The sequence below is a fragment of the Equus asinus genome, chromosome 3, assembly GCF_041296235.1.
Source record: "Equus asinus isolate D_3611 breed Donkey chromosome 3, EquAss-T2T_v2, whole genome shotgun sequence".
NCBI lineage: Eukaryota > Metazoa > Chordata > Mammalia > Perissodactyla > Equidae > Equus > Equus asinus.
This window is the reverse complement of record NC_091792.1, coordinates 13,967,646-13,981,996: the sequence shown is the minus strand read 5'-3', so window position 1 is coordinate 13,981,996 and position 14,351 is coordinate 13,967,646. Positions and strand designations below refer to the sequence as shown.

Below are 14,351 nucleotides of genomic sequence, written 5' to 3'. Positions count from 1 at the left end.
CAGGAATACGTAACCATCTACTTATGTTGTAGACTTTGTTCCACAAATAGTTTTCATTCCTGTGTCATCTATAATTTTTGATTGATATCAACAAAATAAATGTATCGTCTAAGTACACTAGGATATAACTGTGCTTATAAACTAAGGGAAGATCTTGGTGACATCTCAAAACCATCAAAATTTTCTTTAAAATAATGATAGTCCAAACATTTATTTTTCAAAAGTCTCCTTCACTCTGGTAAAAGGATGACAGAATTCACAAAAAGATGTGGTAGATGGTTTAACAATCCATGTTAAATGTATTAACAGCAGATTAAATGGCATAGTCTAGTAGAATTGCCATTACCTTATTTGAATAGCATATTATCTGTGGTCCAAATGGACCATTTGACCAAAAAGGAATTTTTAGGTCAAATTATTCTGGTACTAGTTGCCTACATACCAGAGTTTATTCATTCTATCACTAAGGACGTTTTAAGCCAATGATTTGTAAGTTGGCAGTGTGGCGAAGTAAAAACTAATTAGGGATACTCAGGAGTAGGAGGGATTTAGGGGTAAAAGTCCCCTGTTGGTGCCTGCTTTGACAGTCGATGATGACCTTGAGAGAGTTAGTCAGCTTTTCTGTGCTTCCTTTTCTTTATCTGTAAAGTGACAAAGTTGGACTAGATGATCTCTAAAATGTTTTTTATAACTCTAAAACTTCTGTCTCTAAAACAAGTTACCTCACCTCTCTCAGTACACTCACCATAAATATAGATAACGATACCTACGTCACGACTCCACAAAGTTGTTCTCAGGCTTGAGTGAAAAAATCTATACAAAACCATCCAGCTCAGGTCGTGTCTCACAGGTATTTCATAAATGATTGTCATCTATTGGAAGGGGACATTTTTGATTGTTTCATTTAGTTGTATAAGTAGTATGCCACGTTCAGTTCCTTGTAAGGTAATTTTGATGCTTTCTTTCTGCAAGGCATTCTGCTATAGGCTGTAAGGGAATAAAAAAATGATCCTTGCTATTCTTGTCTCAGCTCTCATGCTGTAAAAAGTGTCCTTTTTATGGTCTATTTAGTGCCACAGTTTTCGCATTTTTGTGCTTTTTGTCGATGGTTGCATTGTTTAAAATGACCCCCAATGATAGTGCTGGAGCCCTGTCTCGTGTTGCTAAGCACACAAAGGCTGTGATGTGCCTTACACAGAGGTGTTAGATAAGCTTCATTCAGGGATGAATATAGTGCTGTTGGCCGTGAGTTCAATGTTAAAGGATCAACGATATATATTAAATGAGGTGTTTTTAACAGCAACACACATAAAATAAGATTATATATTGATCAATTAATGAAAAATGGAATCACCAGAAGCTGGTAGGAACCTAATGCTGCATTTCCCTTTGAGCAGTGATTCAGGATTCACTACTTCAGTGTTCATGGTGACTTTCTAGAACTTGTGCAAATAATGAGCATTGACTGTACATAGTACATATTGGACTGTAAAAAGTTGCATAGTAAATGTATAAAGCTGAATGGGACGACCAAGGAAGGAGAGAATAATTCTGATAGGTGGGACTTGGCAAGGTGCCATGTAGCAGGGGACGGTTGACCATGACTTATAGGGTGTGGGACATGGGGTGTGGGGATGACAATAGCATGACTGAAGAGTCAAAGAAAAACCAGCTTTCTGTAGGTGTGTCAGGTGTGTAGGGAACCCAGGGTGAGTGACTCTGCTGGACGAGGTTGGGCCTTCGATAGTGAGAAGCCATAAAGTACAGCAGTGTGACTTTGAACCAGTTACTCAGCATCACATGTCTCAGTGTCCTCATCTGTAGAATAGGGATGAGAATATGAAGTATCACATAGGGGTGTGGGGAGGATTCAGTGAGTTATCATATGTAAAGCACTTAGATCAGTGTCTGGCATGTATTAAGTACATGTAAAACTTCTGGGCTAGCCCCGTGGCCGAGTAAAGTTTGTGGCTCAGGGTTTCACTGGTTCGGATCCTGGGTGCAGACTTGGCACCCTCATCAGACCATGCTGAGGCGGCATCCCACACAGCACAACTGGAAGGACCTACACCCAGAATATACAACTATGTCCTGGGGGGCTTTGGGGAGAAGATGAAGAAAAAAAAGAAGATTGGGAACAGATGTCAGCTCAGGGACAATCTTTAAAAAAAAAAGTTAATATAAAACTAAAATTTATCGTGGAAGCCTTTGAAAGCGTGGCTGACCAATTCCAATTACATTCACTAAATGATGGAAGCTGTTTCTATATCCATATCTGTGTCTATATCTGTAACTGTATCTAACTATATCAGCCTAAAACTGGGAATTATAACAGCCCCAACAGGTTGGAATAACGGTTTGAAACTATCCAACTTTCCAAGTTTCATTTGGGAATTTCAAGACAGAACCAACGCATGTCTGGAAAATCCCAAACTTGACTGTTTTTGTTGGCATTACTGCTGTCAATGCTTCACCCCTTGGGCTTCTGAGTCGGTCACTGACGGCTGGGTCAAGAATAGTGTTAGAACTAACCATTCAAACTCTTTGATAAACAACTGCTTTTATTTTGTCCATAGATAAAAGCTTGTCAGATGGAGAAAGAAAAACTAGAAAAACAATTAAAACAGGTACGTTGATCCTTACCTAAATTCACCAAGCCCTCTTGTCATGGTTGAAATGGCAACTTTTTCACCCACACGTTTATTCCCGATTGCAACAGTTCCCCATGGTCCCAGCTAAAGGCATCTTCAGGCTCTGCTACAGAAGGCCTGGAATAACCCATGCTTTTCATTCTCGACTAAAATGTCAGTGGACAGAGAGTGCTTGGGAGCTGCCAAGGCCTCTCCACCCTAACGCTCGTGAAAAACACGTGCTTTACAGAACGTTACCTTAGTGTGGGTTCATGCAAATGGGGATTCCGTCATAGACCCACAGACACCTGGGAAATACATTTCCTTGGTATTTCCTGCAGTTGCTTACACAATTTACAGTGGAAACTACATCAAAGATGTTTGCCTTTTGAGAAAATAGAATATTTTCTTGGGCACTGAATCATTCTATCCCACTGGTTCTCTAGTAGCCTTAAGGAATGAATGTTATTTCTCTTAGTTCTTAATTTCCTTTCTGGACTTAGTTATGCCTTAGGAGTCTCTGGCTGCAACTTAAGAAGCTTATTTTATTTTATGGCTCAATGGCTGGTTCTTCTTAAACGAGGACCCTCTGTGAAGATAACTTGGAAACATAAACTTAACTCTGTATGCCTTTCAAGTGTTTCTAGTTTCTTCAAAATGGAAAAATAATTGTAGTTTCATCTTCAGTAAAATCTGGCTAGTGAGCCCCACCTGTATCAGTCCCAGAGTCTATATTGACATGCCTACTATTTTGAGTTAGGATTATGCCAGGTTTAGGCTAAATCTTAGGATTTAAACCAAACCTTGGGGTTGTGTGAAGCAAGTATCGGTGTGTCTTCCCAGTTTCACCCACTTCCAATGAATCAACAGCCTTATTCTCCTCAGATGTGTTTCCCAACCTGTCGCTGCAGCCTGGGTTTCCACCTGCAGGATCCATGTGTTCCAACGGGGCCCAGGGCTGTGCAGGACCTACAGAAGCACCCAGTAAGTAAGAACTCTCATTTCAACAAATAAGTGCTTAGTGTTCTCTTTTGGTAAAAATGATCTCTGTTATTCTGGGATTTTGGCACATAATATTGTCTACAGAAAGAGCCTGTCTTTCATGTCAGCCTCTAATTTGCAGTTACAGTGGTCAATGTACCCCATAATTATCTTTGGGACACTATATTAACTGAAAGCTATCCAATTGAGCTATAATTCCTTGAACGAAGATAAAACATTTTATGTGTGTCGTTTTTAATAACATACCTGACTCTACCAAAAGAACATTTTTGTATATAAAAAACAGCAAAGTGAATCCAGCAAAACAGTCTGGGAGATGCCTTTTTTTGTTGTAAACTTATATTGAACTACTACGGGTATCGCCACCTCTGTGCAAAATAGTTTTTGACGTTTTCGAATTGAAAGGATATTCTTAAAGGATCCACGAAAAAGTGACCCACTTAAGTTGCTCTCTATGGCCGTGTCTACCGAGGCAAAATGAAATGAACAGTGGAGCAATTATTTATGAGTGGAATTGATTTGGACAGTCAACCTGAATAAGTCAGACCCAAAGCGCCCGCCCCTTCCTTGTCAATAGCTGTAGCCCACCCTTGCCCGTGCTCTGGATGCTTGTTTCCACCCTCTATTTGCCTACATAGACAGAATCTTTATACAGGAAAAAAATTATGCATTTTTCTGCATTTTGGATTTGCTCAGACAACCTCCCTCCCCCTTAGTTTTTATTAATCGTATTTTTAATTATGCAAAGAATCTGAGATTTTCACTGGAATTTTCCTCGCAGAGCATCAATGGACTGCATGATTCTCTCGGTTGCCTGACACTTCTCATACTTTGGTATTTGAGTGTGACTCCAAGCCCTTTCCCAGGGGAGGAGATAATGTCTCTTTGGGTGGCAGAAAGATGTCAGAATTTAATGAGCTTCTCTTATTTGACCCTGGTGTGACACAGCGCCCTGCTGAGAATTTGGGTCTTTCTGTGTTGTTGCTGGTTACTACTGTCTGCTCACCCTCCCCCATTTTTCTTTTTCTTCACATTTGCTGACTTTTCAGTCTTCGCCAGAAGCAATTCTGGGAATCTCCAAACGCAGTTACCATTCCTTAAATTTTTTTCTTTTTCAGAATGTAGAAGTAAATTAAGATTGTGAGAAACATGAAGAGATAGAAATTTACTTAGGAGTTAGCTCCCACAGGTTGGGGAATTGGAGAAATATTCTTGTCAAAGATTAACTATAAAACCAACGAGTCATTCAAGTTTATCTAGAAGTAAAAGGAACTCTTTTCTTCAAATCTTCATTTGTGGAAAGGAGGCAGAAATTTGCCTACTATAAAAGCTCATCAAACTTGCCCTATGACTTGTAAGATCATGTATTTGAAAAAAGTTCCAAGCCATGTAGAATGGCCTACATTTTCAAGCAGTCATCAGTTACACAAAATCTTGGTGTTAACAGTAGAATTGACGAAAACTCCCAGGGTTAACTTTAGAAGAATATTTCACGTTTCACGCTTATTTCTAAGGCAGAATGGAAGCACTTGCAATAGTGTTTGTAAAATTACAGTATTTTCACCTTCTTTTGGCAACTCTTGTGGAATATAAAACTGACGTTCACGTCACTTATACTATGTGTTATTTGAGACATCTAAAAATAAACGAAGAGATAGAAAACAGAGGTGATCTCATTTCCTCTGCTAGCTTTTACATGGACAAAAGGAGCCATGAGCCTAGGTGTCTGAGTCGGGGTGAAGTGAGGTCAGACTGTACTAAATACAGCGGCCCTTAGTGTCCTGTCCGGTGATGGAAATTGAGGGGTAACTTCGGGGGTCTGGTGGCCCTGTAAATGCTCCTTATTGGCTCATTGTCAGAGAAATTTTCCTGTGTTATTTTCAAGAAGTAATTGAATAATAGAACAAAAGGTCTATGTTCTCTGTGTCTTGGGGACAAGTAGGAGGCAGAGGTGGGCATTGGGAGCAGGAAGACAGACTACCTCACGGGCAGGTAAAGCTGAAATTGCTCCATGCCAAGTGGTTAAATGCAGCGATACGGGCCTTGGAAGTGTATCTTGAAATTCCAGTTTATAGCTTATGATTTAGTCCATGCAACTTGTTTGAAATATTCCCTGATGTTCAATATCTAGCTGTTCTTTTTTTTTTTTCTTGAGGAAGATTAGTCCTCAGCTAACGTCTGCCAATCCTCCTCTTTTTTCTGAGGAAGACTGGCCCTGAGCTAACATCCATGCCCATCTTCATCTACTTTGTATGTGGGACGCCTACCACAGCATGGCCTGCCACACAGTGCCATGTCTGCTCTGCACCCGGGATCCGAACCGGCGAATCCCTGGCCGCTGAATCGGAACGTGCATACTTAATCACTGTGCCACTGGGCCAGCCCTCCAGCTGTTCTTAACTGGTGTAAACCTAGAAGAAAATCCCAAGAGAAGAATCCAGTCTGCCCTGCCCTCTCACTGCCTCTCTAGTCTAAACTCTCAGAGCAATCTAGAGACTAGTTTCTGCAGAGGAACAGTACCAAGGGGAAGGTCTGTCCCGCTTCACCATCCTGAGCCTCTCTAAGCCATGTCCCCACTTACTGGCTTAGATTTCTTCGTTAAACCACCAGAAAACCTTAAACTTCTTCTTTTTTTCCTGGTCTTCCTGTTGCCTCCCGTGTGAGGGTTTTAAAAAGAGTCTTTGTTGATGGTAAATTGCTTTGTTTGATTTATGGGCTCTAGTAAGTTTTACAAACGTGTTTATACTTCTGCAGATCTCCAAAACACATCTGTTTGAAAAGAAAGAAAATATGCCACAATCCCAAAGTAGTAGAGATCCTGGCCAAACACACAGCAGCTTTAGGAGGGGGTCGGGAGATGGTGATGGTGATATTGATGAGGGAGGTAAGAGAGATGAGCGAGATTGGCCACACGTCTGGGTAGAAACTACTTTTGTGTTGTCTGCATTGTAAAAGCCACCGAGACAATTATATTTTTAATGTGCCTCCATGTCCTGTTTGAAGTCCATATTGCTACAATAATGTTTTATTGTTCCACACAGCCGGACTATCAGTGGTATGCTCCTGACCAGTTTCCGCCAGATGTGCAGCAGAAGGCAATTGGTAAGGCCACAGCTGTATGGAGCATTCTTTCATGTTTACATTTTACTGGGATCTTTTGGGGAAGTTTATTCAGCATACATTCATTCGGACTCGGGGAGGACCTGCTATAAGTTGCGTACACAACTTTAATTTGATGCACCTGGGGTTAAATTGAACTCCTTAAGAAAAAAAAAAAAAAACTTTTGAATGCAGAAATGCATGCATCTCAGTTCTGGCTTCTGTTCCTATTCCAGCCTCAGAGTGAGTATTCCATCTGGGGTTAGAAATGAAAACTTTAAGCAGAGCTGTATCATAACAACAACAACAAAGCTCTGGGGTTCTCCTACAAAGGACAGATGCACAGCCACTATTCCAGGTGGCGTTTGCTAGACAGATGTTTTAAATGTCACTGGCAGACAGACAGAGGAAACCAAAGGCTCAGAACTGTGTTCCCTAATGACTAAATGTCAGACTCCAAGCTAGGCCAGGGTTGCCCACAACCCACCTCCAAGTACGCTGGGGAAGACTAAAAAGTCACTTCTATAAAGTACTCACAATCAAGAATACTCTTTTATTTTGTTTTTCTTTGGTTTAGCATTCTCCTCCTTCTTTCTAGAAACTGCTTAAATTCTCTACTGCTTGTTTCTATGGTCTCATGAGACCACCCAGGAGTGGGCTGTATAAACTGGACTATAACCATAATCCCACTTCGATTCTCATCACATATAGACGAAAGTCAGCAATGTCTGCTACATGTTTAAAAATCAATATGACACTCACCTGGGACTCTCAGTTGTTAATATCCAGAGATTTGAATCTATGCAGAAAAGCTGAAGATGAGCCATATTCCAGTTTTAGGCCATACTTGAAATTTGATCTCATTTAGTTCAGATCTGAGATCATAGAATTCTACTTTTCAGTACAAGGAGTCCTCTATGGAGTAGAGGAAAGGAGCCAGGGATGCTATGTGTAGTTCTGTAGATGGTGAACTTCACAAGTCTATGTAAATGGAGGCTCCTAGGGTTGTGCAGTACACAGCTTGGACAGCTGCACATGACAGCACTGGGAGTGGCAAAGTCTGCAGCTTACAGTAGCATCATAGAGAATAAAGATAAAAAGTGAGAACTCTATAATAAAATGTCCAGGTGTTTATCAGAAAACTATGCGACTTGCTTTTTCTTTTGCTTCTATTATAAACACAACCACTGGTTTTAATGAAGTTCTTGGGTTCCAGCTAAAATGGAGAGCTTTTATTAGAAAGGCTTACTATTAATCATAATAATTGTTGCATATCTGTGTTTTTGCAATCTATTGCTATATGATAGCCAAGTTGCCACCCAATTATAATTTTCCATTTTATATCGGTCTGTCATGAATATTAAAGATATTTTCTCCCCGAGTTGGAGAATTCAGTAATATCATAAGGCCATTTATATATCACCATTGGATTCTACCAGAACCAATGTTGCAGAAGCTAATAATTATATAAAATAGAAATGAATCGTGATGACCTTCAGAAACGAAATAAAGTATGCAAAAATAGAATTTTATAGTCAGTGTGTAAGATCTACTGATTTTTGTCTAGTTGGGGAGAAATATAAGAGCTTTGCCATGTAGAAACATGCTGTGTGACAGTATCTACAGATGTAAAATCCCAATAAAAAATGGACCTCTGGGGGCCAGCCTGGTGGCACAGCAGTTAAGTTCACATGTTCTGCTTCGGCGGACCAGGATTGGCCAATTCGGATCCGGGGTGTGGACATGGCACTGCTTGGCAAGCCATGCTGTGGTAGGTGTCGCACATATAAAGCAGAGGAAGATGGGCACGGATGTTAGCTCAGGGCCAGTCTTCCCCAGCAAAAAGAGGAGGATTGGCAGCACATGTTAGCTCAGGGCTAATCTTCCTCAAAAAAAAAAAAAAAAAAAAAAAGGCCTCTAAAATGTACCACCCTAAGTACTTTTAAACCATTGTTTTAATCTTCGCAACAATGCTATAAAGTAGGTTTTATTCTTAGATTATCCTACAGATGAGGAGACTGAGGCTTGGAGAATTTAAGTAGCATGCCTAAATTCCACAGTTAGTAAGATTTAGCGCTGGCATTAGATTCCAGATGCACAGGACTCCAAAATCTGTGCTTTGAGTCTCATCCTATAGTGCCCTTGAAATACACGGGTTGCTATATTAAAATTTTCTAAAACTCTAGCTATAAAAATGAGAATGAGGGCTTTAGCTTGTTATTATATGACTAGTATCTAACCCTCAATAATGTCTTCTTCCTGTGAATTCCTAACATCTATTATCTGTGCTCCTCGCTTGACGTTCAGAACATCACAGGGAAAAGATACAGGACTCTGTAAGAATAAGTAGGTAATAAATACGTTGTGAACTAATCTGTGCTTGGGCAGCCCTGGTGGTCGCTGGTGGGCTATGTTGCCATTTGAAACCTGTCCTTCTCCATACCAGCACAGCTCTGCAGCTAACTGCAACTGGTCTACAGCAGAGAATAGCACTGATCATGGCTAGGGGACCACCACAGGAAGAAATTCCTTGCTCAGAAATCTACCGGTTTGGGTTTCCTATTGCTACTCTTCTAGCTTCCAAATCTGATGCTATTTCAAAGCTCAAGTCAGGTCCTAAGAATTGGGAGAAGATCTGAAATCACCCTTGGCATAAATGTTTCGTGTGCCATTATTTAATTTCAGTAGTGATTCTTGCTATTTTTTGTTTCATTTAATTGGAAACCTCCTTTTAATCTGGAGATCCAACCCAATTGCTCAGAATTCTTAAAAATAATTTTGCGGTATTGATTATTAAGCAAATATAGACTTAGAAATGTTTTGATTATACAGACATTTTTGTTCTGATACTAGTCATTGGTTTATTGTATAACTAATATATTTATTCTCCACTTTCACAAATATACTGCTAGCCAATAGACCCTGTGGTTTTGAGAAGAAATACCAAAATTCAAGCAATGGAAGGAAAAATGAGTGGAAAAAATAGACTGTTGCTGATAATCTATAAACAGAAAGTATTTCTTTTTGTTTTTATGTATTTTGTGTGTGTGGGGGGTGGTGGGGAGATTGTCCCTGAGCTAACATCTGTGCCAGTCTTCTCCGCTTTATGTGGGATGCTGCCACAGCGCGGCTTGACGGGCGGTGCTAGGTCCACACCCGGGATCCAAACCTGTGAACCCCAGGCTGCCAAAGCAGAGCACACAGACTTAACCACTGTGCCACTGGGCCAGCCCCCAGAAAGTATTTCTTAAAATTCTTGCAAATTTTATTTCTGTAATAAATACTTAAGACGTTTTACTTTATATTTATAATGAATTTACTTTATATTTATATTTAAATGAAAATGACCCTTTTCAGCATTGTGGATATTTAAATTAATTTTAGCTAATCTGTATGCTCTATAGATTGTCCTATTTCTCAGTTTTTATTAATTTCTTATCACTTCTGAGAAATTTACTTTTCTGACCCCATTATATGTAGCACATTATATTTTTATCCTAGTATCTTCCCTTTTCATTATTCCTCTTATGACAATTTAACCTGGAATAGTGGCTCTGATGTCTATATGTTAAATGTTTATAGAGCAGCAGGCTTGTGATTTTTAAAAGGTACAGTGGGTAACAGATGATTAAATGTCTTTGACGCCAGTAGACCCACCTTTAACATTCCTGGGGCCTGGACCAAGAATCCATGGAGAACTGCATCCTCTATGTGTAAATATTTAAACTTTATGAATCAAGCTTAGAAACTGTTACAATGTAGTCTGTCCTCCTACCTTGATTAATATACCTGGAAGTTCAGAGTAAAATTTAGAATCAGGCTCAGATTCCAGCCACTGCTGTGCCAGAACACAGGACACTGGGAGACCTGAGCTGTGGCTCACTCCCTTGTCTTCTCACCTTCCCACTGTGAGGGGTCTTGAGTATGAATCTGAGGACAGCCCAGCTGGCACATTCCAATTTCACCCATATACCCCTCACCACACTACAAACAGCACCTCTTGGCCAGCCTTCAGGCCTGGGGAAGAGGACCACATGAGGCCTGGAAGCAGACCCAAGGTCACTTAGGCAGAAACTTTTGGGGTCTGTGTGTAGGTACCAGGAGCTTGTCTGAGGGGAAGACAGGCTCACATTGTCAAGGAAGGTATGGCTGGAGGAGGGCAGAGCAGGGTCCTCTAAAGAGTGGGGACCCGGTAAAGGTCTCCCTGGCCAGGGACTAACGTCGGTAGGTACTGAGTACAACATAGAACAAGTTGCAGGTCGATTAATTTCCATCTTTGTGGCCAGTTACTGTCTGTGGTTATTTTAGAGTGCTTTGGAGACACATTGAAAATCAACTATTCTTTCAAAACCTAAAGATTTAAATAAAGGTTTTCAAGGCATTTGAGACTTGCTTGGCTTTCTCTCTGCATAGCATTAAATACTGGTGTTTTTATAATTAAAGTCCACAGATGTTAATAGGTTACAGTTGTGTGATTTTACAAAGAACATTTTGACCTCATTTCATCTGTTATCAGAATGGGATGCAAAATGACTTCCATGTTTCTAGAACAATTGCGGCATAGTAGAGTTCATGTAACCTTGAAAACATGTTGTTTGCTTCCTTTGTGAAATGTCAGAAATCTGTGTTTTCTGACTATATTGCATGCCAGTCACTTCTGTATCTTCCAGATTTTTCATATGGTGCAGAGTTGACCTTTGTCTAATAAGTTGGAGCTCGACTCTTACATATTCAGAAAGGCATGAAATGTAGGCATTGAAATTGTGTTGTGAGCAAACATAATTATTTCTTTACAATATAGAAGATCAAAGCCCAGCTATTATAATTAGCCTTTACTAGTGTCTACTAATAACTAAGTAATTGAATACTGACTGAATTCCTTTCCTGTGGCTGCCATAACAAAGCTCCACAAACTAGGCTTAAACTTACTCTCTCACACCTCTGAAGGCAAGAAGTCCAAAATCAACGTGTTGGCAGGGTCACGCTTCCTCCAGAGCCCTTAGCGGGGCGTCGTCCCTGCCTCTTCCAGCCTCTAGTCGCCCCAGATGTTCCTTGGCTCGTGGCACATAACTCCAATCTCTGCTTCTGTCTTCATGTGGCCATCTTCCCTCTGTGTCTGTCTGTGTCAAATTTTCTCCTTATAAGGACATCAGTTACGTTGCAGTAGGCTAATCCTGTATGACCTCATACTAACCTGGTTATATCTACAAAGTCCCTATTTCCAAATAAGGTCACATTCACAGGTGGAAGGGTTAGGACATAAACATCTCTTTTGGGAGACACAATTTAACCCATAACACTAACTGTATGCCAGAATCTATCTTAGGTGCTGTATGTATATTTTCTCACCAACTTTATAGCAAGCCTATGAAATGAGTACTGCTGTTGTCCCTGTTTTATAAATGTGGAAACTGAGGCACCGAGAGAGAATGTAGCTTGTCCAAGTCCACACAGCTGGTTATCGGCTGGAACGCACACAGCCCAGGCAGTGTGGCTCCAAGCCCATGCTATGACCCCTAAGCAATATGGACTACCCCGTGCTGTACGTGGAGCAACATATAATAGTATCATAGTTTGCGTATTTTATTCAAATAAACTCTGATGGTCTTGTCTTGAAAGCCAGTCTGTATTTCACAGTTTGTGTCTTTTTATAACTGTCTTTATATCTAAACATTGCATTGTCAAAATGGCTGCCTTAGTTGGAATTTTCAGTTCCTAGTACTATGAGGAGATAAAGGAACCAGGGCAAATAGTAAAAGCTGCTTAAGAAATATAATAGACAGAGGAAACTTAGGAACCGTACTTAGGATAATTTTCGGTACAGATGGACAAAGAGTTAAGAATATTTTTCTTTTATAAAATACACTACTTTCTTAATTATTTTTCCAGTGGTTAATAGACAATATGAATCAAAATTTAGAGTTATAATTTTATGCCTATTTCTAGATTTTTAGAGAAGAATTGCAGGAGAAATGCCTTCTCACCTTATACTGCTAGAAAGGTCAGCTTCTCAGTAAACTCAGTGATTTTGCTAAGGGAATATTAAATAAAGTGTAAAAGTATATTTATTTGTACATGAATATATGAAAATATAGGTGGTAAATATGCTCCTATTCAAACATGGATTTTATAAGCAAATACTAAGCATTCTAATTAATAACTATATATATGGTCTATATATGTATATAGACTACATGTGACTAGTCTAGACATTGCATGCATTTTTCTCATCTAGGATCTATCCATCTGTATACTTATATTGTATAAATTGTATGCTATATATAGTGTATATATACAGTATAAGTGTATATGCAAACATATAGTATGTATGTGTATGTATTATATGCTATATATATGCGCTATATATAGTGTATATATACTACATATTATACATATAATATATATACAGATATATATGTACAGATAGATAGAGCCTAGATGAGAAAAAGGCACACAATAGATCTAGACTAGTCACAATTCCACCAGGTAAATAAATTGCAATAATTCTCTAAATGGAAGATAGACATCTATAGAGGAAGAAAGCAAGGTTTATAGAATATATTGCATCCCAGCTGGGAAGAATGTTTCCTCACCTGGGTTTCCTTACCACTCCTGCCTCAGCGCCCACATTCTAAGAGGTCAGTGCGCTCCTCGAGAGCAGAGCCCCTCCATGCTTTTGACCACTCTGCTGCATCGGTTCCGCCTTCCTTCTTAGTAGCAACTGAACTTCCGATTCTGCTGATCCTGAGTGTAGTCTCAAGACATGGCCTCTGCCACCATGTAGATCTCTGGGTCCTACGCAGATCACAGCAGCATCATGCTACGTAACCTGCCCTCTCATGAACATGAAAGCATGGAGTGTAACAGATACCATCAGTAAATACCCAGGCACACAGCTAGTGAGTGGGATTCCTCACCGACCAGTAAGGCAAAGCCGACTCTCGCTAGCACTGTGAGGACCCACGATTCCCTTGGGGTATCTCTCTTGTCCTAACCTTATAACCACGGAGCCCGGTCCCACGACAGAAGTATCTTCCCACCGTCACTGTATGGGGACACTCTGCCTTCCCTTCAAAAATGAAGACCTGTCTTTGCTTTTGCTCAGATTTCCATTCTGCCATGGATTATGTTGTGGGCCAAAGTCTGTCTCCATCTAAAACATGGGAATGATGGCCCTTGCCCCTATACCTGTTCCACAAGGGTGCTGTAAATACTGCAAAGGAGTTGATTTTTCTCAGTGTCTTAAGATACCTAGTGGTAGGTTTCATTAATAGAGTAAATCTAAACTTCAAATTGGTCATATCAGTGGATTAAGCTTCTGGGCCCAAACTTATGTTCTCCTAATATTAGATATCTTTTTAATATGATGGTCACAGTTCTCAAAAGCTATTTTTTAAGCCTGGAAAAGAACTTATTCTCTTCCTATTACCAAACTGTTTGTTTAGCATGTTTTTGAAATACCAAATGCAGGGCAGCAAGTATAAAACATTTAATGTATTCTAAGTTGTTTTCATAAATAAGGAAAAAACTTTATTTCTTGTCATTTATAAGACTTATTTTCTGTTGCCATGAATAGATGTCTTTGATTTTGTCTGCCTTGTGGTATTTATTTGTGGCACT

The 14,351-nt window shown here is 39.9% G+C and overlaps 1 protein-coding gene across 8 annotated transcripts in view; it reads left to right on the top strand.

Moving 5' to 3' along the window:
* The window catches only part of TNIP3 (TNFAIP3 interacting protein 3), a 99,799-nt gene that overhangs the window by 84,344 nt on the left and 1,104 nt on the right, over window positions 1-14,351 (top strand). For 4 of the 8 annotated variants that reach the window (XM_070504692.1, XM_070504694.1, XM_070504696.1 and 1 more), the window contains 3 exons: window positions 2,577-2,627; window positions 3,501-3,614; window positions 6,674-6,734. In XM_070504692.1, the coding sequence (XP_070360793.1) occupies window positions 2,577-2,627; window positions 3,501-3,614; window positions 6,674-6,734 (226 nt within the window). The remainder of the gene's footprint in view (window positions 1-2,576; window positions 2,628-3,500; window positions 3,615-6,673; window positions 6,735-14,351) is intronic. The other 4 variants (XM_070504693.1, XM_014866481.3, XM_070504698.1 and 1 more) reach the window with 1 other exon arrangement.